Source organism: Lepisosteus oculatus, chromosome 22 (assembly GCF_040954835.1).
Source record: "Lepisosteus oculatus isolate fLepOcu1 chromosome 22, fLepOcu1.hap2, whole genome shotgun sequence".
Classification (NCBI taxonomy): domain Eukaryota; kingdom Metazoa; phylum Chordata; class Actinopteri; order Semionotiformes; family Lepisosteidae; genus Lepisosteus; species Lepisosteus oculatus.
Window position 1 is genome coordinate 101,419 of NC_090717.1, and position 24,909 is coordinate 126,327.

General features: G+C 52.2%; 1 protein-coding gene across 4 annotated transcripts in view; it reads right to left on the minus strand.

Annotated features, from left to right (window-relative positions):
- grk3 (G protein-coupled receptor kinase 3) overlaps nucleotides 1–24,909 on the minus strand; it is a 48,550-nt gene that overhangs the window by 19,270 nt on the left and 4,371 nt on the right. For 3 of the 4 annotated variants that reach the window (XM_015365952.2, XM_015365953.2, XM_006640163.3), the window contains exons 2-11: nucleotides 18,522–18,598; nucleotides 5,380–5,453; nucleotides 4,590–4,691; nucleotides 4,083–4,157; nucleotides 3,161–3,222; nucleotides 2,994–3,045; nucleotides 2,802–2,893; nucleotides 2,406–2,505; nucleotides 1,676–1,754; nucleotides 1,449–1,579 (exon numbers count right to left, since the gene is read on the minus strand). In XM_015365952.2, the coding sequence (XP_015221438.2) occupies nucleotides 1,449–1,579; nucleotides 1,676–1,754; nucleotides 2,406–2,505; nucleotides 2,802–2,893; nucleotides 2,994–3,045; nucleotides 3,161–3,222; nucleotides 4,083–4,157; nucleotides 4,590–4,691; nucleotides 5,380–5,453; nucleotides 18,522–18,598 (844 nt within the window). Of the gene's footprint in view, nucleotides 1–1,448; nucleotides 1,580–1,675; nucleotides 1,755–2,405; nucleotides 2,506–2,801; nucleotides 2,894–2,993; nucleotides 3,046–3,160; nucleotides 3,223–4,082; nucleotides 4,158–4,589; nucleotides 4,692–5,379; nucleotides 5,454–8,622; nucleotides 8,839–18,521; nucleotides 18,599–24,909 lie in introns of those variants that run through there. The other variant, XM_015365955.2, reaches the window with a different exon arrangement.

Below are 24,909 nucleotides of genomic sequence, written 5' to 3' on the forward strand. Positions count from 1 at the left end.
TGGAAATCAGGACAGTCAGAAACAGAAGGGAAAAGGAGAAAGCTGCATGCCCTGTTACTGGAGATTCTCACACCCTGAGGCACCACGCAGCCCTGGGACTGGACCCACTACAGCCAGACAGAAAGGACATACGCAAACGGTGAACCTCACGTGACAAAATTCCTTTCAGTACGAGTTTTACTCAGACAGGACATTTTGTCTCATCTTAATGCACTCAAATAAAAAATGCAAAGCAATTTTATCTTTGTCATCGTGGATTATTTGTGAGCGTTTCATCTTCTTCAAAATGAAATGAAATGAAAAACAGGTTGTTGACAAATATATTTGTGTCATAACTGAAGGTGACTAAATAAACACTGATGCAATGGCTGGTATTGGAAATAAATCAACATTTTGAATGATTTGTCAATGTTAATCTGTAAGTGTTCTCTGAATCTCTTCAGTCTTGATCAGAGAAGACTACAAGAAGACCTGATCACAAATTCGAAATCCCCATATCTGTCCCAGTCAGCCCAGAGGACTCCTTCAGATGTAACAGTGAAATATGAATTAAGTGGCACTGTATTTAAAACTAATAACAGGAGGCACTTCTTTACACAAAAGGTTACAGAAACACGGGAAAAGCTGTCCAGCCATGCTGTTGAACCTGATAGCCTGGCTTCTGTCAAGAAACAGTCTGATGATATCCTGAGATCAATTAATACTGACTACAAAATGAGCTAGATGGGCCCATTGTCTTAATGTTCAAAGCTTTGGCAATACTTGTCATGAAAGTCGTGCCAATAAGGCATCTGTGAATTTGAATCTTAGCGAGGGGGAGAGAGGAGGACAGAGGGAAGGAAAGAATTTTAATCAAGGACACAGTCAGTGACACACACAACCCAGATTGGACTTCCATCCCCCAACAACTCTTCCCTTAGTTCAGTTCAATTCCTGGTGCTTTACTGGAAGGGCCATTTGTGTGTTGTTAAATTGGTTGTTAAAAATTAAAAAAAATCCACAATTATTGTTATGAAAAACAAAAGTAAGTTGTAATACTCTACAAATGCAACAGGGAAGAAAACAGTTTAAATTTGACCCTGTGTATAACTGGAGCAGTGTATCTCCCTGAGCAAGGCTGCTATGACGGGACCTGCATACTCCTGCCATTTGTCTCCTCCTAGCCCCTTACCCTTGCTGTAGCCACACCCCTATGTTAGCCCCTCCCCTTACAGTTACACCCCATTAGCCACCCCTTGTTGGGGCCACACCCCTCTATTAGCCCATGCTGTGTAGCCACACCCTCTCTATTGGCCCCTCCCACTTGCCAAGGCCACACGCCTCTATTAGACCCTGTTCTGTAGCCAGACAAGCCCCTCCCTCTATTAACCCTTCCCCTTTGCCATGGACAGACCGTCCCCTCCCCATTGCTGCAGACACACCCTTTATTAGCCCCTCCCCCCTCTCACCTTCAGGTCTCTGTAGACCACGTAGCGGTTGTGCATGTGCTCCAGGCCCAGGATGATCTCAGCTGCATAGAAGCGCATCTCCTTCTCGTTAAACACGCCGTGCTGAGAGAGGTGATAGTGCAGGTCCCCTCCTGAGAGACAAAAACATACAAGCGGGCAGAGGGAGAGGAGTGAAGAGAGGTGGGAGATGGTAGACTAAGGTTGGAGAGGGGTGAAAGGTCACTCACCGTTCATGAGGTCCAGGATGAAGCAGAGCTTGTCGGGGGTGTGGAAGGCATAGGTCATACAAACAATGAATGGGCAGTCCTGGATGAAGAGAGAGGGAGAGGATCAGAAAGAGAAAAAGGGAAGGAGGGGAGACAGAGGGGAGTCATTTACTCACAGAGATCTGCACTTATTAGCTTTAAGAACACAAAAGCAGACATTGCACACAGCTGCCCTCCTCTGCTTCACTGCAGTGAGACCACAGGGGAGCAGACAGCCAGGAGGAACCAGGGCTGCAGAGCAATTCGCAGTTCAGGAATGCGGAGTGCTGTAATCCAGCTGTGACCTTTCGCTGACCCTCTCTCTTGGACAGAACACGCTCAGCACACTTTCTTCCCAGCTGTGCTACAGCTGTTTGTGCGACGTGGGGCAGGGTGACGTCTCCACTGGAGCTGCTACCTGCCTGCCAGCAGCTGGGACTGGCAGATTATAAACAGCTCTTTGCAGTATGGGCCTTGGAAGATCTCAAGGTCATTTCTATCGGTAACTTGACATCTCTCATTAGTGTCAGTGGTGGAAGCAATGGATACTGTCCAGTAAAGAAATTTAGTTCTCTAAATTTCAAAACTAAAATTCAAAAGAGTCTCAGACAGCCTGGCTGGAGTGAAAACCTGGAGTCCCAGGCACGACTATGTGACAGTGTGTCCAGTGAGACAGTAACAGAACACATTCTCAGGCAGCACGTGTACTCACCCCAGTGCTGACCAGCGACAGCATGATCCTCTCGTTTAGCGCTAGAGTCTCCCCCTGTTTCATCTTGATCCGCTTCTTATCCAGACACTTCATAGCGTACCTGCCGCACACACAGCCCCTCCATCAGCAACTGGACACACACCTTCCCTCTCCTACTCTGCCCGTGCTCCATCTCCCCACCCTTTGCAATAACGAGGCCTGCCTTCCGTAAGCTCCTCGCCCCTCCCTCCTTTCACTCTCCACCTCTTCATGTCGAAGGTGGTGCACTGGCGGCACTGTCACAGATACCACAATTACAGCTGAATCCTTTCTGAACTGCACAAGCATGGACAGCAAGTGAAATCTTCCCCCTCTAACAGGCACGGTCTCTGTCACTCTGCCACTCTGTTGACTCACATTTTCCCTGTGTCTGCTTTCCTGCAGCCGTACACCTCTCCGAAGCCACCGCGGCCGATGATCCGATGCACGCTGAAGTCGTTCATCGTCAGCTGAGAGAGAGGGCAGGAAAGGAAAGAGGGGTATTGTGCAGTTACAAACCGCTGACTACATTTCTGTGAAAACCGCAATGCACAGACAGGAGACACTCACGTGGATATTGAGCTCCACATTCTTCCACTGGCAGAACCGCGTGAATTTGTCACTGCAGAGAGAAACAGAGTGAGAAAAGGCCAAGACTGGGGCCTCTTCACGCATGGGGGCTCCACAACAGATCCACAGACCAACAAACACAGGCCTGCGCCCGTCTGCTCACTCACCTCTCAATGAACTTCTGAAAGATCTTCCCTCGCAGACTGTCAGAGATCTCCTCGATATAGGGCTGTAGCACACAGGCAGGGAGGCAGAGAGACAGAAGTGTGAGCCGTGTTCTTCCTTGCAAGTGTGTGCACGCCAGTGTTCATCAGTGTCTGTGAGTACCACTAGTGACAGTATTGCATGTACGGGTTTCAGCAGACGTCACAGCCCAGATATCATATTCCAGAAGAACAGTGCATAGACGTAACATTAAAACCAGTTCTTGCAAGAAACTCTCAAAATTCTAAGCACAGAAGCACTTTCAAAACTGGCACACAATGCAGGTGTTCACTCACTTTGTCAAGCCCACAGCACGCTATTGGCAAGAGCTTTCACATATTAAAACCAGAAACAACTGATATATCATTTTGGTATGAATTCAAAAGTAACTTCCACTGTGCTGGAACAGGAGGAACTCTGGTACTAGTGTGCACAATTTAAAATTCCATCCATACGTTAAAAATCAGTACGCAAGACCGCTTCAGTCCTCAGCTCCACTGTCTGAAGAAATGTGGGTTTTCCTGGGCGTCTCTCTAACCCTTGGCTACAATTGTGTGCTAGCAAAGCTGCAGCCAGAGCGGCAGACAGGATCTTTCTGACAACAATCTATCAACTGTCTCGTCCTCAAGAGCACGAATAAGAACCCTGAAGGCACTGAATCTGCATTATTTACTGTTGAGCCTTACTCATAATTGAGAGCACTACTACCACATGGAAACAACACACACCTAATCATTTTCTCAATAACGTGAAGCGGTGAAGCAATAACTTGGCCTACAGCTGTTCTGGTCACCTACTGCGCCTGATGTGTCAGGGCACGCCCGTGTGTGCCCATGCTTGCCAACGTGTGTCTGTGTGCCCCTGAGGGCGGCTAGGAGAGCTTGCCTGGAACAGCGTGGGGGGCACCTGCTTCTTGGCCAGATGAGTCTGGACGTGATCCACAGCTTTCTTAGAGAAGGGCTGCAGAAGAGGAACACAGCTGTCAGCACTCCAGCCAGCTTCACAGCAACAGCAGCACAGAAGCACAAGGAGGCAGGGAAGCAAAATAAAAATCTCAGGCATAACAAAGTGGGACAGAAATAGGAATACAGGATTCGAGACTGTGAGAGACAGAGGACTGATAGAGTTAGATGTTGAAGCAGAGCAGACTTGGGTTTAGATGCTTCTGCAAAAGCTGCTCCAACAGTCCAATGTCTAATTGCCCCTGTTCGTCAGGCTGAGACCCCCACAAACACTGACGCAGTGAATTAGCAGGTTCAGCCCAACAGGATTGACTTAAAGCTGGTCTCCAACTGAACAGCTTCCGCATGAGCACCCGGCCCAAGCCTGCCGGCATGCGTGACAGCGATGTCGACAGAGTGTGTATACAGGCATGCCAGCTGGCTCCCTCACGTGTGAGCAGGACAGCAGTTCCTTCATGATGTACTTGTCATAGACCTGCCGGCTCCGGCACAGCCGCTCCTCCTCGGAGTCCAGCTTCTCGTACTCCTTGATCTGGGACACAGAGATGCAGCACTGTCACACTGTCACACAGCCCTCCCACTCCTGAATGCCACAGTAACCCTCCATCAAGGATGACGTCACTGGGGTCTCCCATCCCCAGCCAATCCCTGTGCAGAGAGCACAGAAGAGTGCAGTTGCTAGGAGATGGGGCTCAGGCTCCAGGCAGTGTGTTGTCATGGTTTTAGGAGAGGGAGAAGGGCAATGGGGGAGATCCACATTCCCAGATTAAGCCCCAGCAATTGCCTGTACAATACAGCACCACTCAGGCTCCAGCATTACAACGAGAATTTGGGAGGAATGGGGGAGGGCAGGGCTCATGAGCTCAGAGAGGGTGGGGGGCACACACACTGATGCTATCCTGTTCTCTCCATCTGTGGGGACTTTGACTCTTATAAGGTCGTATTCCTCCGTTGCAAACACCACACTGGGAAATATAGACACGAAATACTGTTTTTTTTTGTCACATGAGTAAATGCACATACCCCCCCCCCCCCCAACACATACACCGATCTCCGTCCTCGGCCCCCTCGTCCAGCTAGCAGGCAGAAGGAAGAGACAGCCCGGGAGGACAGTACAGCATTATCTTGGCTCCAGGTTCGGAGTTAACCACACTAGTACAACACTACAGGCCAGGGCAGGAGAGGCGAGATAAATCCCAGGACAGAGTCTCGGGTCTTACCTCTTCATAGAACTTCAGCTGTGGGACAGCCTCGTCAATCTCATTCATGCAGAAATCCTTAAATAACAGGAACCCTGAGAAACAGTCAGGTAGAGAGAAAGAGACAGACTGGAGTTAACTACCAAAACTGCACTGATCCTGGGGGACTGACAGACGAGGGAGAGAGGGGTTAACACCCCAAAACTGCTCTAAGTGAACCCAGACACTCCAGAGACTGATGTCTGTTACTCACACACTGGACACCTGGGCCCACTGACCCCAGTCACTCCAGACCAGTGAGACTCATGTCTGTAACTCACACACTGGACACCTGGGACCACTGACTCCAGTCACCCCAGACCAGTGAGACTCATGTCTGTTACTCACACACTGGACACCTGGGACCACTGACCCCAGTCAGTCCAGACCAGTGAGACTCATGTCTGTAACTCACACACTGGACACCTGGGCCCACTGACCCCAGTCACTCCAGACCAGTGAGACTCATGTCTGTTACTCACACACTGGACACCTGGGACCACTGACCCCAGTCACCCCAGACCAGTGAGACTCATGTCTGTTACTCACACACTGGACACCTGGGCCCACTGACCCCAGTCACCCCAGACCAGTGAGACTCATGTCTGTTACTCACACACTGGACACCTGGGCCCACTGACCCCAGTCACTCCAGACCAGTGAGACTCATGTCTCACACACTCACACAGCTGTGGAATCTATAATGAGAACTAAACCAGAGGATCCTGAGTGGCAACGGGATTCTAGTAAACAGTCAGTATGGATTTAGAAAATGTGTAAAGGCAAGTCTGGATTAAATTGTTTGAGTGATTTAAACAAGAGCACTAACACACACACGTTTTCAGAAGACCTTTGATAAAAAAGTTGTTATTCCATTTCAGGCGTTAGTTGGTCAAGGTAAGGCATTCCCTTGGATTAAGATGGCATTAACAGATATAAAAGATTCCTGAATCTGGGATGGTGGAGTTAGTGTGGTACCACAGGAGTCTGTACCTGGACCACTGTCCTTCCCAATTTAGACCAATGATCTCAGTTCTGGGACAGTTGGTAAACTAATCAAGTGTGCAAATGATATCAAACTGGGGCACTTAGCAAACACTGCAGAGTCTGCACAGACATTCAGAAAGACTGGGACCAGATTCAGGACTGAACAATCTCCTGGCAGATGACATTTATAGCAGACAAGTGCAGAGTTTACTCACAGGAGTGAAAACACACTATAGATACATGATGGGAAACACTGAGCTGAAAAGGCTCCTCGTGAAAAGACTGAGCTCTTCGCTATTTTACACCATAACACAATATTAACACTGGTACCGTAACACAAGTGTAATACACTCACACCATAACACGCTAGAACACACTCATGATAATGCACTTGCACTTGAACATGCTCACATACTTTCTCTCCGATACCACTGCAGTGTCATGCAGTCTGTCTCCATGACAACCTGGCATAATGGAGTTTTGCCATTTTAGGCTTGGCACTGCAACCCATCTCTGAGCATCGCAACATCACTCCCTCTACACCTCTCCTGCACTGGTAAATACAAACACACTTGAAAGGGTGCTGCAGGATGTGTCAGTGTCACTGGGGCTAAATATAACATCAAAGTGAGGAGAAGAGAGGAGAGAGACCTGGGGAAAGAGAGAGAGAGACCTGGGGAAAGAGAGAGAGAGAGACTTGGGGAAAATAAGGGAGTAAAGGAAAACAAGAAAAGAGGTAGCACAAGGGACTTAAAATGAGTTCCAGCAGAACAAAGCCTTAGGAAACGAGAGGCTGATGGAGAGATACTCGCTCCAACAGACACGCACTATAGAAAAGGTGCTGGCTGACAGGTTGTCATGGTGACAGGCTCCCATCAAAACTGGGAGAATCTGGCATGCGTGGGGGAGACAGATGGAGTGAGAGAGCGAGAGCTCTGCAGTCAGTACAGAAGATTCAACTGCGAGTTAAGTGGCTCTGCAGTGTGGGTTTATCTGAGCAGCACAGTCCTCCAAGGGCTGGCTGCGCTATAGGAAATAGGGATCAGCAATAACCTTAATCCCACACCTACATCCCCCTCTTCCCACACCTCCACACAGGCCACAGCAAAAATACCAGCACTAATTCAGATTAAATTAATACACTAATTCTTGTCCCCAATAGTAAGAGAGACCCAGACCTCATAACGTCAAGTACCTCGCTCTACTGCTCTTTATCGCTGTCTCTCTTCCTCTCTCCTGCCCTATCTCTCCCTTTCTTTTTCTATCACTCTTTATCGCCGTCTCTGCTACTCTCCATCTTCCTTTCTTCATCTCTATCTCTCCCCATCTGGCCATGAAGTTTAAATTCTCTCGTAATCTCCCTTATCCTGAATCTCTTTCTCAGGTTCACATTTGAGGAGTGTGCTGGTACAACACACTGAACTCCTGCAATATCTGTTTCTTCTCTCTCTCACATTTTGTTCCACTGTCTCCAGCTCAGTCTATTCCCTTATCAAGGCCTCTACTCTCCCTGCCACAGGCTGTCTGAAGTGCTTCTATGTATACTTTCCCTTCTGTACCTATCTGTGGTTGTCCGACCAAACTCAAGGACAACAGTTCAGCAGGTTTTATAGGCCTCTTTCAATCTCCAGCTGTTTAAGAGCAAGTACAGGCCTTAACCTGTCCTACTAGGCAAATAATGAGCAATTGGGTACTGATTGAGATAATAAGGTAATGTAGAACAACAATCAGAAACCTTTTAGTCCACCAGGACTGGAACTAAGCACTGAAAAAACAGTTATAAATGCGTTTCTTTCTGGGATAGTCCGAGGCCGTAAGGGGCCGTGTGGAGCTGTCCAAGGCCATAAGGGGCCGGTCTGAGGCTATCCCGAGAGCTGTCCTGAGGCTGTTCACTCCAATATGTGAAACACTGTGTAATCATTCAGGATGAACATATAGAAAATTATATACATCTTCAACGATCCCTTCAGATAGTGTAGGCATGAATGGGGCACTGCTCACAGTATTAAACAGTGTACTTCACTCTCTCCATCTCAGCTTCTCTCTTGTTGTGTAAAGTTTCCTTGAATCCATTTTCAATTTCCACCTACCCCAATGGCAGCCACCCCCCACCTGAGCTCCAAGCAGTGAAATAGCTGCTGCCTTCACAGGCCCTCAGTTGACTACAGATGTTAAAATAGCCACTTAATATGGCAGCCTAACATGATGAACACAATTAATCCACTGAAAACCACCAACCTTTATTACACAAGTAACCAGCACTGGCTTTCCTGCCAGTCTCACCCTATCTTCCCAACTCTTCTCTTCCTTTCTTCCCTTATCTCTCCTGCCCTCCATCCCTGACTCCTCCTAGCTTCCACTGCATCCACCCCCCCCAGCTGGCTGTGCAGACCGGCCTAAAGACACAGAGCAGTCAATTAGAGGAGCACTTTATACTTTCCCTTCTGTACCTATCTGCAGTTGTCCAGACCAAATGTACTCAAGGACAACAGTTCAGCAGGTTTTATAGGCCTCTTTCAATCTCCAGCTGTTTAAGAGCAAGTATAGGCCTTAACCTATACTTATATTTGCTACTAGGCAAATAATGAGCAATTAGGTACTGATTGAGATAATAAGGTAATGTAGAATTACAATCAGAAACCTTTTAGTCCACCAGGACTGGAACTAAGCACTGAAAAAACACTTATAAATGCGTTTCTTTCTGGGATAGTCTGAGGCCGTAAGGGGCCGCGTGGAGTGAAGTAAATTCACAGAGCCCAGGAAGAGGCCCTGCTGAGTCTCTGGCAGCAAGGCACCGAACTGAGGACTCAGTCCAAGGACAAGGAGTGACACATAGGGAGCCCCAGGATCCAGTCCAGTCCCAGAACACATTTTAATCTGTAATTAACAGCAGTGGGAACATGTTGGAAGGCAGAAATTGGGGATGAGGTGCTGACTAGATCAAAACCTTGGAGTCTCAGAGGGTCCCTGAAACAGCGGGAAAGCTGACCAAAATCCTGCTGCTCCCCTGCCTGGAGAACATTCCACTAATTAGAAACATTTCATCTGCCTATAGGGACTGTTTGTAGAGGAGGCCCTGTGCTTCTCTGAATGCACCGCTCCGCCTGCGTGCGATCTGGAACTAGCTCACGGGTATCTGCTCAAGAAATGATGCTCATCAGATAAGACGGTGGTCTCTAAAACATCATCAAAGGGAGTCGTTTTGCATGTCTCCACAGCTGCTGCCCGCGGGCAGCAGGGCAGTGCCATCACAGCCCCCCAGCTGGGCAAGAAACAGCGGTGTGCCCAGGATGCCCGGGCAGCCCCTGAGGCTTTGGCAGCCGTCATGTCTGACAAACTTGGCAATCTCATTTCTTACATGCACATCTTTCCAGTTCTCTCTGAACACTCCAGCACCTGGAGCAAGGCGTCACACACCACACTTCTACATTTGGCAGACCAGGGGACACCCTTGCTTGGCCTGTCTGCGCCTGTCTCCAAGGTGCTGTGGTCCTCGCAGGGCTCTGGGGACCTGCTCTCTGCTGCTGCTCAGGCACTGCGGGCAGGAACCTGTGGGCAGGAACCATCAGGGTGAGAACATGAGAGGCTCGCTGGGCCTCCCAGGAGCTGGGCGGGTCTGACATCTTCTCCAGCTACTGTTGTAAGAAGCCCATAGTTTTGCCTGTTCCAGACACCCACATCTCTTTGTGTAACTTGTTTCCCTGTTCTCCAGCCCAGATGAAGCCCTTTGTGGTTTCCAGTTGTGATGTCACTGAGTGATAAACAGTCCCTGGATCTCTTCAACTGAGGAGATTTATCTCAGGAGATGATGTCGGTATAGAGATATAATCGATATATAATGATCCTTGAGGCAGCTCTTCTCTGAGCTCTGTCTAGGGTGATAATAACCATATTTTCTGCCCTTTTTTTAAATGTGTCCCTGCCATCCTGCTCCAGTCATGTTTCAGAACCTCCCATGATATCACGGTTTCCTGTTAATGCAGTTTATTCCTCAGGTGTCTAGTCCAAAGCTATAAGCATTTCAGAATGGATGTGGTGTTTTCCATTTGTTCTCTGTGTTACTCTGGACTTTTCTCTGCTGAGTTTGTCTGTGCACGTGTGTGTGTGTCAGTGAACATGTTAGTACATGTGTGAGTGTGTCAGTGAGAGTCTGAATTGGCTCGTGTGTCTCAGTGAACACATCAGTGCACGTGTGAGTCTGAATGTGCTCATGTGTGTGTCACTGCGAGTCTGAATGTGCTCATGTGTGTGTCAGTGCACGTGTGAGTGGCACTGTGCCACTGTGTATGTTTTTTCCTGCAGAGAAACTGTAACAAAGATCAGTCTGTCCACACACTCCCTCCTCTGCACTATCAGTACGGAAGTGTGCAGCTGATACAGACACGTGTTTGAACACACAAGCACACATCCGCCCACACTGACGGGGGGAGCAAGGGAGAGGGAGAGACAGAGGAAAGCAGGAAAAGAGATCAAGAGGGGGGAGGGGCAGTTATACACACCCACCCACGCATAACCAGGAAAAAGAAGGTTCACTCACAGAAACAGCACACTGCACACAGGCATACTTCATCTCAACGCATCACAGGAACAGCGCCGCACCAACTGTACAAGCCATCCCTAAACATCATCTCTACCAGGAAGCAGACAACACAGTGCTCTACCTCTGCTTTGAAATAATTTCAACCTATCTGTCCAGCTGCCACCAGCATCTCGGTATCTCTGACAGAGGAAGTCTCGGTTTCCTACAAACCACAGGCACTTCAAGACAAAAACACGGCCTCGTTTCCAGTGCTGAGCTCCTCACTACAGCACTGTGGGACATTATAAAACACCATCTGTTAAGAACATTATACTTCTCTGTATAGGATCAGCTACATTACTTAGAAATGAGAATGTCAGAAATCCCCCTCTATGCCAGACAGCACTGCACTGCTCCAGACCTCAGCAGACCTGTTCTAACCCAGGTCAATCCCACCATGTCCCCAAGAGCACTCAGTTTGTCATCTGTCACTGTTGAAGACCATATATTCTCTACCCCCCCCCCCTACAGGCAATAACAGCTGCATAGACACAGCACTTCTCTCGGCAGCAGATACTCCAGCCCGTTACGCACACACACCACACACAGGAGCAGCCCCGCTTCCCCACCACTCAGCCGCCATCCTGCACCTGCAGACCAGGGGGACGTCAGAACCTCCTTCGCCTGCAGGGAGGCCAGGAGGCTCCACTGTAGAACCCAGAAAATGCTCAGCCAGGACCCTGGTTTTAACAAACAGTGAGAGGATGTTTAATGACCAAGTAGTCAGGACCTCAGTTTAACATGTCATCTCCTATGGCAAAGTGTCCCCGGTCAGCACACTGGGACGAGCCGCAGCGTCCCCGGTCAGCACACTGGGACGAGCCGCAGCGTCCCCGGTCAGCACACTGGGACGAGCCTGAGCTGCTGTGCAGTCATGCCAGTGGACAGTGTCAATTTATTTTTGTTCTTCAGCCCACAGCCCTGTCACTCCTCTGTCTCACTTCCCCTCCCCAGCAGTTTCGCTCTGAGAGAGCTCTCCACGGGGGTGGGGGTGCAAGTGTGTCAGCAATAGTTGAAGGTTTAACCTCCCCACATTTCCACCGCAGATCTTGCACTTCTTAAACGATTCAGATCTGTCTGAAGTGGGAAAAGCTGACCCCGGGGGGAGGGGGGGGTGTTGAAGCTGTTCTCGCCAGTTCAAGACTTGGGAGTTTAAAACCTCAGCATGTCGATTCCAGGGTGCTGCTTTCACTTCCTGTATCACTCACACTCGTTTTCTCACACAGCCGTCTCTCTGTTGCTCTCCCTTCTTCCTGCCACACTTCCTCTCCACAGCGCTGAGTCTGTGTCCCTGCCGCACTCTGGCAGTGCACAGCACACACTCGCAGCACACACCTCACTGTCACAATGCAACTCTCACACTCACAGCACACATCTCGCAATCTGGCAGTGCACCGCGCACACTCTCACAGTGCACCGCGCACACACCTCATAGTCACAGTGCACCTCGCACACTCACAGCATACACCTCACACAGTCACAGTGCACCGCGCACACACACAACATACATCTCGCATTCTGGCAGTGCACCTCACACTCTCACAGTGCACCGGGCACACACAGCACACACCTCACACTCACAGTGCACCTCTCACACTCTCACAGTGCACCTCTCACACTCTCACAGTGCACACCTCACACTCTCACAACATACATCTCGCATTCTGGCAGTGCACCTCACACTCTCACAGTGCACCGGGCACACACAGCACACACCTCACACTCTGACAGTGCACCTCACACACTCGCAGCGCACCAGGCACACCTCACTCTCACAGCGCAAACCACACACTCTCAAAGTGCACCTTGCACATTCACAGTGCACAACTCACACTCACAGAGCACACCTCACACTGTCAGCATAGATCTCACTCTCAGTCTACATCTCAAGCATTTCTGCAAACAGCATGCATCTCACTCTCGCTTGGGCAACTCACACTCACACAATATATATCTCACACTCCGCTCTGGGGGGCAGCTCAGCTGGAAAAGTAGCCCTGCAGACAGAGACTGGGTCACAGCTACTGTGTTCTGTGTGGACATCTGCTCAATCGGCTCTGCTCTAGTACTGTCCCCTTGTAGCCCAGCGGTCCATAAAATAAAGCTTCCTCTCCTGTCTTCCTTTGACTGCTGCAGCAAGGGCCTGCGTCGGCTGCTCTGCGGAGCAGCCTGAGTTTATAAACAGTGCTGGGCTCCCTGCCAGGGCCTACACTCTGGCCTGCTCTCAGCAGCACTTCACCGCAGAGAGAGGGGGAAGACAGATGAGCACTGCTCTGTACCCACAGCCTCTGTTCTGACTGCAAGAATTAACAGCACAATTCTGCACAGGACTGGACAGCAGAGAACAGTATGGATAATTATAACATCCTGTTAAAATTAGGCAATGGTGAATGGAAGAGGAAGTGGCTGGACGAGGTTTGTGGATGAAGAAGAGAGACGCATCCAAACAAGAATGACAGGCTGAATCACCTCCTCTCAATTACAACATTTCTAATGTCTTTATCATAGACAGCACAATGCACTGCAGTGGGTTACATCACAATAGTGTCCAATACATCAGTATGTTTCAATACTATGCAACAAATTAGAGTGCTGCACAGAATAGTTCTGACCACTGTAGAGTAATACATATAGTGCCTTACAGCACACAACAGTGAAGTAAAGAGGGAGAGAGAGGGACTGTGGCGGCAGTAATGGGATTGATGGGTAAATCAAGCCCCTCAATCCAATAACACTTAATTAAATCTGGTGGAGAATGAGCTATGAGTCAAAGTTACTCTGATACGCTGTTGTGGATTTCACCGTTACAGAGCACCAACACCAACATGCTGTTAAAGCACATAGACTGACACACCGATAAAGCACACACATGATGTCACGGCGTGCACTGACACAGCCACGCTGTGACAGCGCACACAGTCGCGGCCGCGCTGTTATATAGCGCACTGACACTGCCAAGCTGTGACAGCGCACACAGTCGCGGCCGCGCTGTTATATAGCGCACACAGTCGCGGCCGCGCTGTTATATAGCGCACACAGTCGCGGCCGCGCTGTTATATAGCGCACACAGTCGCGGCCGCGCTGTTATATAGCGCACACAGTCGCGGCCGCGCTGTTATATAGCGCACACAGTCGCGGCCGCGCTGTTATATAGCGCACACAGTCGCGGCCGCGCTGTTATATAGCGCACACAGTCGCGGCCGCGCTGTTATATAGCGCACACAGTCGCGGCCACGCTGTTATATAGCGCACACAGTCGCGGCCACGCTGTTATATAGCGCACTGACACTGCCAAGCTGTGACAGCGCACACAGTCGCGGCCTCGCTGTTATATAGCGCACAGTCGCGGCCACGCTGTGACAGCACACACAGTCGCGGCCGCGCTGTTATATAGCGCACACAGTCGCGGCCACGCTGTGACAGCACACACAGTCGCGGCCTCGCTGTTATATAGCGCACAAAGTCGCGGCCGCGCTGTTATATAGCGCACTGACACTGCCAAGCTGTGACAACACACACAGTCGCGGCCGCGCTGTTATATAGCGCACAGTCGCGGCCACGCTGTGACAGCACACACAGTCGCAGCCTCGCTGTTATATAGCGCACACAGTCGCGGCCGCGCTGTTATATAGCGCACAAAGTCGCGGCCGCGCTGTTATATAGCGCACTGACACTGCCAAGCTGTGACAGCACACACAGTCGCGGCCGCGCTGTTATATAGCGCACACAGTCGCGGCCACGCTGTGATAGCACACACAGTCGCGGCCTCGCTGTTATATAGCGCACAGTCGCGGCCACGCTGTGACAGCACACACAGTCGCAGCCTCGCTGTTATATAGCGCACACAGTCGCAGCCTCGCTGTTATATAGCGCACAGTCGCGGCCACGCTGTGACAGCACACACAGTCGCGGCCGCGCTGTTATATAGCGCACACAGTCGCGGCCACGCTGTGATAGCACACACAGTCGCGGCCTCGCTGTTATATAGCGCACAGTCGCGGCCACGCTGTGACAGCACACACAGTCGCGGCCTCGCTGTTATATAGCGCACACAGTCGCGGCCGCGCTGTTATATAGCGCACAAAGTCGCGGCCGCGCTGTTATATAGCGCACTGACACTGCCAAGCTGTGACAGCACACACAGTCGCGGCCTCGCTGTTATATAGCGCACACAGTCGCAGCCTCGCTGTTATATAGCGCACACAGTCGCAGCCTCGCTGTGACAGCACACACAGTCGCGGCCGCGCTGTTATATAGCGCACACAGTCGCGGCCGCGCTGTGACAGCACACACAGTCGCGGCCTCGCTGTTATATAGCGCACAGTCGCGGCCACGCTGTGACAGCGCACACAGTCGCGGCCGCGCTGTTATATAGCGCACAGTCGCGGCCGCGCTGTTATATAGCGCACAGTCGCGGCCGCGCTGTTATATAGCGCACTGACACTGCCAAGCTGTGACAGCACACACAGTCGCGGCCGCACTGTTATATAGCGCACAGTCGCGGCCGCGCTGTTATATAGCGCACTGACACTGCCAAGCTGTGACAGCACACACAGTCGCGGCCTCGCTGTTATATATCGCACAGTCGCGGCCACGCTGTGACAGCACACACAGTCGCGGCCTCGCTGTCATATAGCGCACTGACACTGCCAAGCTGTGACAGCCCACACAGTCACTGACGCACTGTGACATCGCACACACATTGTCACAACGCACACACAGACACTGTGTTACAGCACAATGACAGACTCTCATCTTTTCCAGGTTTCTGCCAAACTCTTTCTCTCACTTTCCACATTCTCTCACAGCATACCCAGACATGAGGACTATCTGTGTTGTTAACTGATAGTTTGTATTGATTTTTTAAACTCCAGCTTAAGTTAGGTTTGTTTTTCCGCCGTCCTGAATTGTTTTCAATATCAGTTTTTCATCCACTGAACTGAGATAAACCCCTTAAGGGTTTCAGTGGTAACGAAGGTTGCTAAGCAACACAAATCTCCCCAACATGTCCTCCAAAGTTGTACGAGGCTAAGCAAGAATGGAGCTAAATTGGAAGACCGAGGTAAGTACAAAGAAAAGGAAGGAAAAAAAAAGAGATAATCCCAGATTCTCTCCTAGGTGACTGCACCTGAGCAGAATTCCAGTCTGGAAATTGGTCTCCCTGGAGCAAAGTCCTGAAAATCCCAAGTGGACTGTGTGAGGAAGGCAGATGGGAGATTCGAGGACATGTGTGGAGAGGACAGTGACAGGCACAATCTGAGCTACAGACAGATCCTGCACACACAGCCCCATGCGGCGTCCTCTGTGTGCACTGTGTGCAGGAGAACATGGGCTGTGTGCTCGTAACCAGGTATCTGATTAAACAGAAGCTCATGTGTTGTTATAGAGACCCTGGGAACTCAGGCCACGATGACAGAGCATCTACACCGCACTGCCGAGCCCAGTCAGGGAAATGGAAATGGGTCTGAAAAACAGCAGAGCAGACATGCAGGCTTGTGGAAGTTGCAACCGTGCAGCAGGCCAACAGGCACTCAAGATTATTATGCCGTTTACATCTACTAATAAGCAGCCACTGATTTCAGAGACCAGGAGCGGTGAAATACGGCACTGCAGGGGCAGCAGAACCTCAGACTGGCATCTCTGATAGATGATCACTCACTGCACAGAACGCTCATGGAGCTCCACCTCTGCAGGGCCACAGTGTCCAGGTCATACACTGAGCTGGCCTGGCTCTCCCGCGGCCCTGCCTCCTGTCTGTCACAGCTGAGCTCACAGAGCTGCCGTTACCACGGTTACTCAGCCACAAACGGTTGGAAATGGCGGTGGTGACCTCTGACCCGAAGGGGCTGTGTGTAACTGGCAGAGCAGCAATCAGGAACAGCGAGGGCTCTCGCCACTTCCTGGCGAAACCCGCAGCACAGCCTCAGCAGACACGTCTCTTACACACAGTCACACTCTTTACACCTGAACTGCACACATTCACACCCAGGGAACACTCACAAAGTCACACTCTTTACACCTGAACTGCACACACTCACACCCAGGGAACACTCACACAGTCACACTCTTTACACCTGAACTGCACACACTCACACCCAGGGAACACTCTCTCACACACAGTCACGCACACACTCACACCCAGGGAACACTCTCTCACACCCAGGGAACACTTTTTACACCTGAACTGCACACACTCACACCCAGGGAACACCCTCTCTCACAGTCACGCTCTTTACACCTAAACAAAAAATATTTTTCTACACAGTACTGCACACTTCTGGAAACAAACCCTATAAAATTAAGAAAAAGACTAGTTCCTGTGATTTTATGGAAGCTTTTATAGGCCACACACAGTTCATCCCACCCAGCAGAAGCACACAGCACACAGGCCTCACCCTGGCGGGACGCAGCAGGTCATCAACTAGAGGGCATGGCCAGGTGAAGTTGCTTCAGATATCGACTGTTCAGCAAAAGAAGGGTTTGTGAACAGGCTCAGACAGAGGAGCTGACTCTCCCCCTGCGTACAGGCCCTTGGCTGTGAGATGATTTCAACAGTTGCCTGGCTAAACCGTCTCTCAGTCTAGCCTCGTTACAGAAGTATTTCAAATCCAGAAAGATTATCAATTAACCCAACACAAATGGCTCCTTCAGTACCAAGAGGCAAGCACAGACCTAAGGACACTGTCAAAATTAGGAACATGTGAACATGAGACTGTTGTTGATGACATTACACAAAGGATTGTAGGTACTTGGAAGAAGGTTCTAAAGACAGTCAGACAAGATCACAGGACAGATGAGCTCCTGCGCAACCAAGAGAGCAACACCCGACCGCTCATCTCCTAGGAGCAGAAAATCTCCTCATTATTGCTATTAGTAGTAGTTTTCTGGTCACTGAGGTTGAGCCTCCCTTTCACTCCTCTCCGGCCTGCCGGCAGTGCCTTATATAAACGTCTATTATCAACCCCGGCTCTGGCCCTCACTGAGGGTTTCCAAAAATAACCCCCTGCAGGCAGCTCTGATTAATGGCACCAGGGTCAGGACAGAATTTGACAGAAAGACAGGGAAGGGAGGAGAAAGGGACAGAGAGAGGAAGAGTCAGTACTTCTCAGACACAGCAAAAGGAAAACTGACAACAGTCAGTCTTACTGTGAGTCATTCATGCAAAATGGCCACATTTGTCATTCAAATCCTGCTGCCCTCCCTCCACATAGCCAGCCAAGGACCTAACTGTCCACAGCCCGACCACAGGGAAATTCTCTGCTGCTTCTGAATGGAGAAGCAGATCCATCAAAATACGACTACAGACATGCTCTTCAGGACACAGGCACCAAGAGCAGGAGCTCGTCACCTCTGACCCTTGAACCCGGTTAGCGCCTTTTACAACATGACCAGCCCCAGTCTCTCCCAGGATCATTCTCAAGAACAGCTCCTGCCCCTGCAAAAGGCATACAGACCCTGAGTTTCAGTACAGGCAGGCACTTCATCTCGGGCTCTGCACAACCTCTCACACAACAGCTTGCACGCTGAATGCTGCACAGAAAGGGCACACAGGACTCACCAATTTTCTGGTTGAAGATCTTGTCGAATGTCAGCTCGTCCCTCTCCTCCAGGTACTTCTGCATGACGCTGCGAATGCTGTCAGACAGAAGGAGGGAGAGAGAACAGGATTAACACAGCCCCACTCGCAAAGACTCCTAGAACCAGCGCTAAGGCACACAAACAGACAAGCAGCCCAGGGGACTGACACAAGAACACGCCTCACACGTGCCAAACACCACACTTATGCTGGTCTCTTCTCTCCCAAACGCCTCTCTCCCCCGCTAATCTGCCACATCCCGGTGAGAACATTAATGAAGCACTCCTGTGGGAAGAGGAATCAATTAGCACTCCCTGAGCCCGGGCCCAATTGACTCGTTAGCACCAGAGCACGCGCTGACAGAGGCGGCAGGCTGCACACAGAGCAGCTAAAGGAAAGCCATGGCGTGCGGGCTGGCCTCCAGCCATCAGCCAGAGACAAGAAGGTGGACAGCGTGCGTGCCAGACGCTGGGCAGCCCCAGGGCCAGACGACAGGCAGGCAGGCAGGGAGACGCTGGGCAGGGAGCAGGTCAAACAGACACCAGGCAGGGAGACACGGGGCGGGGAGCAGGCCAGACAGACGCCGGGCAGGGAACCGGGCAGGGAGCAGGCCAGACAGATGCCGGGCAGGGAGACACCGGGCGGGGAGCAGGCCACACAGACGCCAAGCAGGGAGACACGGGGCGGGGAGCAGGCCAGACAGACGCCAAGCAGGGAGACACCGGGCGGGGAGCAGGCCACACAGACGCCAAGCAGGGAGACACGGGGCGGGGAGCAGGCCAGACAGACGCCGGGCAGGGAGACACGGGGCGGGGAGCAGGCCACACAGACGCCGGGCAGGGAGACACCGGGCGGGGAGCAGGCCAGACAGACGCCAAGCAGGGAGACACGAGGCGGGGAGCAGGCCACACAGACGCCGGGCAGGGAGACACGGGGCGGGGAGCAGGCCAGACAGACGCCAAGCAGGGAGACACGAGGCGGGGAGCAGGCCACACAGACGCCGGGCAGGGAGACACGGGGCGGGGAGCAGGCCACACAGACGCCAAGCAGGGAGACACCGGGCGGGGAGCAGGCCACACAGACGCCAAGCAGGGAGACACCGGGCGGGGAGCAGGCCACACAGACGCCGGGCGGGGAGACACCGGGCGGGGTGAAACAAACACTGAAACAAACAGTGGCAAGAGTTTGCCTCAGTGCACAAAAGCAGTAATTCCAGAGGTGACTGAGCCCACCGCAGCCAGCAGATGGGAGAGCTTCCCAGTGAGCTGGGCGCCCGTAGGACGCCTGTTCCCCGGGCAGCACCTGCGCCACACATAGTCCCTTCAGGGCATGTCTGCAACTCTAATCAAGGGTAAGGGGGCGCAAACAGAGGACACTTCTTTAAACCAAGAGCGGTGGATGTCTGAAACAGAATGTCCAGCCATGCTGTTGAAGCCGCCCTTCAAGAACAGCTGGACTGAAGTGTGGGATAGATGAGTAACTGAGCAGCCACACTAGTGAGACAAGAACGTGCTGAAGGGCCACTGCCACAACCCTGAGCTGTGTGGCCAGCCGAAACCTGCAGTGCAAGGCCCATGAGGCCCTCAGCATCGAGCACAGCTCTGACTGGGACAGGAGAGCAGGAAGAAAGCAGTAAAAGCTGTAGATGCAGTCTGAGCTACATTTAATGTTTTCATCACTCTGAGTTTAGCTGTTTACCATTTACCAATATCTGTGTTGCTCTGAGCTGTGTGTGTAGTGTGCTGTGATGCCCGTGTTGCTCTGAGCTGTGTGTGTAGTGTGCTGTGATGCCCGTGTTGCTCTGTGCTACGTGTGTAGTGTGCTGTGATGCCCGTGTTGCTCTGTGCTGCGTGTGTAGTGTGCTGTGATGCCCGTGTTGCTCTGTGCTGCGTGTGTAGTGTGCTGTGATGCCCGTGTTGCTCTGTGCTGCGTGTGTAGTGTGCCGTGATGCCCGTGTTGCTCTGTGCTACGTGTGTAGTGTGCCGTGAAGCCCGTGTTGCTCTGTGCTACGTGTGTAGTGTGCCGTGAAGCCCGTGTAGCTCTGTGCTACGTGTGTAGTGTGCCGTGATGCCCGTGTTGCTCTGTGCTACGTGTAGTGTGCTGTGAAGCCCGTGTTGCTCTGTGCTACGTGTGTAGTGTGCTGTGAAGCCCGTGTTGCTCTGTGCTACGTGTGTAGTGTGCCGTGAAGCCCGTGTAGCTCTGTGCTACGTGTGTAGTGTGCCGTGATGCCCGTGTTGCTCTGTGCTACGTGTGTAGTGTGCCGTGATGCCCGTGTTGCTCTGTGCTACGTGTGTAGTGTGCCGTGATGCCCGTGTTGCTCTGTGCTACGTGTGTAGTGTGCCGTGAAGCCCGTGTTGCTCTGTGCTACGTGTAGTGTGCTGTGAAGCCCGTGTTGCTCTGTGCTACGTGTGTAGTGTGCCGTGATGCCAGTGTTGCTCTGTGCTACGTGTGTAGTGTGCCGTGAAGCCCGTGTTGCTCTGTGCTACGTGTGTAGTGTGCCGTGAAGCCCGTGTAGCTCTGTGCTACGTGTGTAGTGTGCCGTGATGCCCGTGTTGCTCTGTGCTACGTGTGTAGTGTGCCGTGAAGCCCGTGTTGCTCTGTGCTACGTGTGTAGTGTGCCGTGAAGCCCGTGTAGCTCTGTGCTACGTGTGTAGTGTGCCGTGATGCCCGTGTTGCTCTGTGCTACGTGTGTAGTGTGCCGTGATGCCCGTGTTGCTCTGTGCTACGTGTGTAGTGTGCCGTGAAGCCCGTGTTGCTCTGTGCTACGTGTGTAGTGTGCCGTGAAGCCCGTGTTGCTCTGTGCTACGTGTGTAGTGTGCTGTGATGCCAGTGTTGCTCTGTGCTGTGTGTGTAGTGTGCTGTGATGCCCGTGTTGCTCTGTGCTACGTGTGTAGTGTGCTGTGATGCCAGTGTTGCTCTGTGCTACATGTGTAGTGTGCTGTGATGCCCGTGTTGCTCTGTGCTACGTGTGTAGTGTGCTGTGAAGCCCGTGTTGCTCTGTGCTGTGTGTGTAGTGTGCTGTGAAGCCCGTGTTGCTCTGAGCTGTGTGTGTAGTGTGCTGTGAAGCCCGTGTTGCTCTGAGCTGTGTGTGTAGTGTGCTGTGATGCCCGTGTTGCTCTGTGCTACGTGTGTAGTGTGCTGTGATGCCCGTGTTGCTCTGTGCTACGTGTGTAGTGTGCTGTGATGCCCGTGTTGCTCTGTGCTGTGTGTGTAGTGTGCTGTGATGCCAGTGTTGCTCTGTGCTACGTGTGTAGTGTGCTGTGATGCCAGTGTTGCTCTGTGCTACGTGTGTAGTGTGCTGTGATGCCCGTGTTGCTCTGTGCTACGTGTGTAGTGTGCTGTGATGCCCGTGTTGCTCTGTGCTACGTGTGTAGTGTGCTGTGATGCCAGTGTTGCTCTGTGCTACGTGTGTAGTGTGCTGTGATGCCAGTGTTGCTCTGTGCTACGTGTGTAGTGTGCTGTGATGCCAGTGTTGCTCTGTGCTACGTGTGTAGTGTGCTGTGATGCCAGTGTTGCTCTGTGCTACGTGTGTAGTGTGCTGTGATGCCAGTGTTGCTCTGTGCTACGTGTGTAGTGTGCTGTGATGCCAGTGTTGCTCTGTGCTACGTGTGTAGTGTGCTGTGATGCCAGTGTTGCTCTGTGCTACGTGTGTAGTGTGCTGTGATGCCCGTGTTGCTCTGTGCTGTGTGTGTAGTGTGCTGTGAAGCCCGTGTTGCTCTGTGCTGTGTGTGTAGTGTGCTGTGAAGCCCGTGTTGCTCTGAGCTGTGTGTGTAGTGTGCTGTGATGCCCGTGTTGCTCTGAGCTGTGTGTGTAGTGTGCTGTGATGCCCGTGTTGCTCTGTGCTACGTGTGTAGTGTGCTGTGATGCCCGTGTTGCTCTGTGCTACGTGTGTAGTGTGCTGTGATGCCCGTGTTGCTCTGTGCTACGTGTGTAGTGTGCTGTGATGCCCGTGTTGCTCTGTGCTGTGTGTGTAGTGTGCTGTGATGCCCGTGTTGCTCTGTGCTGTGTGTGTAGTGTGCTGTGATGCCAGTGTTGCTCTGTGCTGTGTGTGTAGTGTGCTGTGATGCCAGTGTTGCTCTGTGCTGTGTGTGTAGTGTGCTGTGAAGCCCGTGTTGCTCTGTGCTACGTGTGTAGTGTGCTGTGAAGCCCGTGTTGCTCTGTGCTGTGTGTGTAGTGTGCTGTGATGCCCGTGTTGCTCTGTGCTGTGTGTGTAGTGTGCTGTGATGCCCGTGTTGCTCTGTGCTACGTGTGTAGTGTGCTGTGATGCCCGTGTTGCTCTGTGCTGTGTGTGTAGTGTGCTGTGATGCCCGTGTTGCTCTGTGCTGTGTGTGTAGTGTGCTGTGATGCCCGTGTTGCTCTGTGCTGTGTGTGTAGTGTGCTGTGATGCCCGTGTTGCTCTGTGCTGTGTGTGTAGTGTGCTGTGATGCCCGTGTTGCTCTGTGCTGTGTGTGTAGTGTGCTGTGATGCCCGTGTTGCTCTGTGCTGTTTGTATAATGCTTTATGGTAACTATATCGTACTGTCATAAGTGTGGTATGATAACTACACTGTGCCTGCATTGGGACTGTGATAAATGGCTATGAGAGACCTAGAGACTCTACACACAGACCCATCACTGCGTGTCTGGTCCCCCCCACAAACCGCACTTATGCGTGTGGCAGGTGGAGATGATTATTCTCTGACACCCTGACTGCTGAGAGAGGTGCTGGTCACACAGAGAGTGGTAGTCTGCAGCAGTTTAGCACACAAACCCTTACAAAGCAGAGCTGCCAAATCAGCATTGCTGCTCTGACTTGGGCAGCCAGGAAGGGATTCAAAGCCACAACAGTGTGCACACAGTGAAATGCACTACCACTCCCATGTGCCCACTATTAACAGGGCAATGCAGTTATGCCAACAAGTGCATTTCACACCAACCAGCTCGGAAACTGCCCCCTCGCTCTCTCTCTCTCCCCCAGGTCGGACACTCGGACACCGCCCCCTCGCTCTCTCTCTCTCCCCCAGGTCGGACACTCGGACACCGCCCCCTCGCTCTCTCTCTCTCCCCCAGGTCGGACACTCGGACACCGCCCCCTCGCTCTCTCTCTCTCCCCCAGGTCGGACACTCGGACACCGCCCCCTCGCTCTCTCTCTCCCCCAGGTCGGACACTCGGACACCGCCCCCTCGCTCTCTCTCTCTCCCCCAGGTCGGACACTCGGACACTGCCCCCTCGCTCTCTCTCTCTCTCTCTCCCCCAGGTCGGACACTCGGACACCGCCCCCTCGCGCTCTCTCTCTCTCCCCCAGGTCCGACACACTCAGACACCGCCCCCTCGCGCTCTCTCTCTCTCCCCCAGGTCCGACACACTCAGACACCGCCCCCTCGCGCTCTCTCTCTCTCCCCCAGGTCGGACACTCGGACACTGCCCCCTCGCTCTCTCTCTCTCCCCCAGGTCGGACACTCGGACACCACCCCCTCGTGCTCTCTCTCTCTCCCCCAGGTCGGACACACTCAGACACCGCCCCCTCGCGCTCTCTCTCTCTCCCCCAGGTCCGACACACTCAGACACCGCCCCCTCGCGCTCTCTCTCTCTCCCCCAGGTCGGACACTCGGACACCACCCCCTCGTGCTCTCTCTCTCTCCCCCAGGTCGGACACACTCAAGTTGTAACCTCACAGGAGGTACTGTACCCCAGTATCATACAGCCCCCCAGCAGCCATCCTTCTGATTCGGGGAGCAGGCAGGGGTCTGGCCAGATGAATCACTTGGCTTGAGATCAGTCTTTACTATCTAATAGCTGTAAAAAAGATATTCCTTATGCAAACTCAATTAAAAACAGCCCCTCCTTGTAATGAGGCTCTGCTTATCTGTTGAGAGCAATAAAACTCTCTTTTAATTTCACACACAGCCAGAGGCCCTCAGTAAAGCCCAGGGTCACCAGTAAGGCTGTCAGCTGTGCTGGGGCTGCGCTGCAAGCTGACACCCACTCAGAGAGCCACATGCTGCTCCAGGACCAGTCTCTCCGTCTCAAAGCAACTTCCACACAGACCCGTTTTACAGCTACCTCTGCTGGGGCCTTTCTGGGGCCTGAAGGGAACTGCAGCTGTGCCCCGCCCCTGATTTGAACCCGTGACCAGACCACCGACCACTCGCACTACTCCACACTGCTGCGTCCTCTCCCTCGGCCTCTTCCTCCTGTCCCTTGCCTCTCCCACGCTCCTCCCCTCCTTATCTCCCACTCCCTCACCTAGCTCGTCAATGTCTCACCCAGCTGTCAGTGGCTCGCCCGTGGCAAGTGAGAATGTCACAGCGCCGCGCTACTTCAGCCAGCTCACAACAAAGCCTTTTTGCTAAAACCGCCTTTGCAGTATTTTTGAAGCTTCTATTTATAT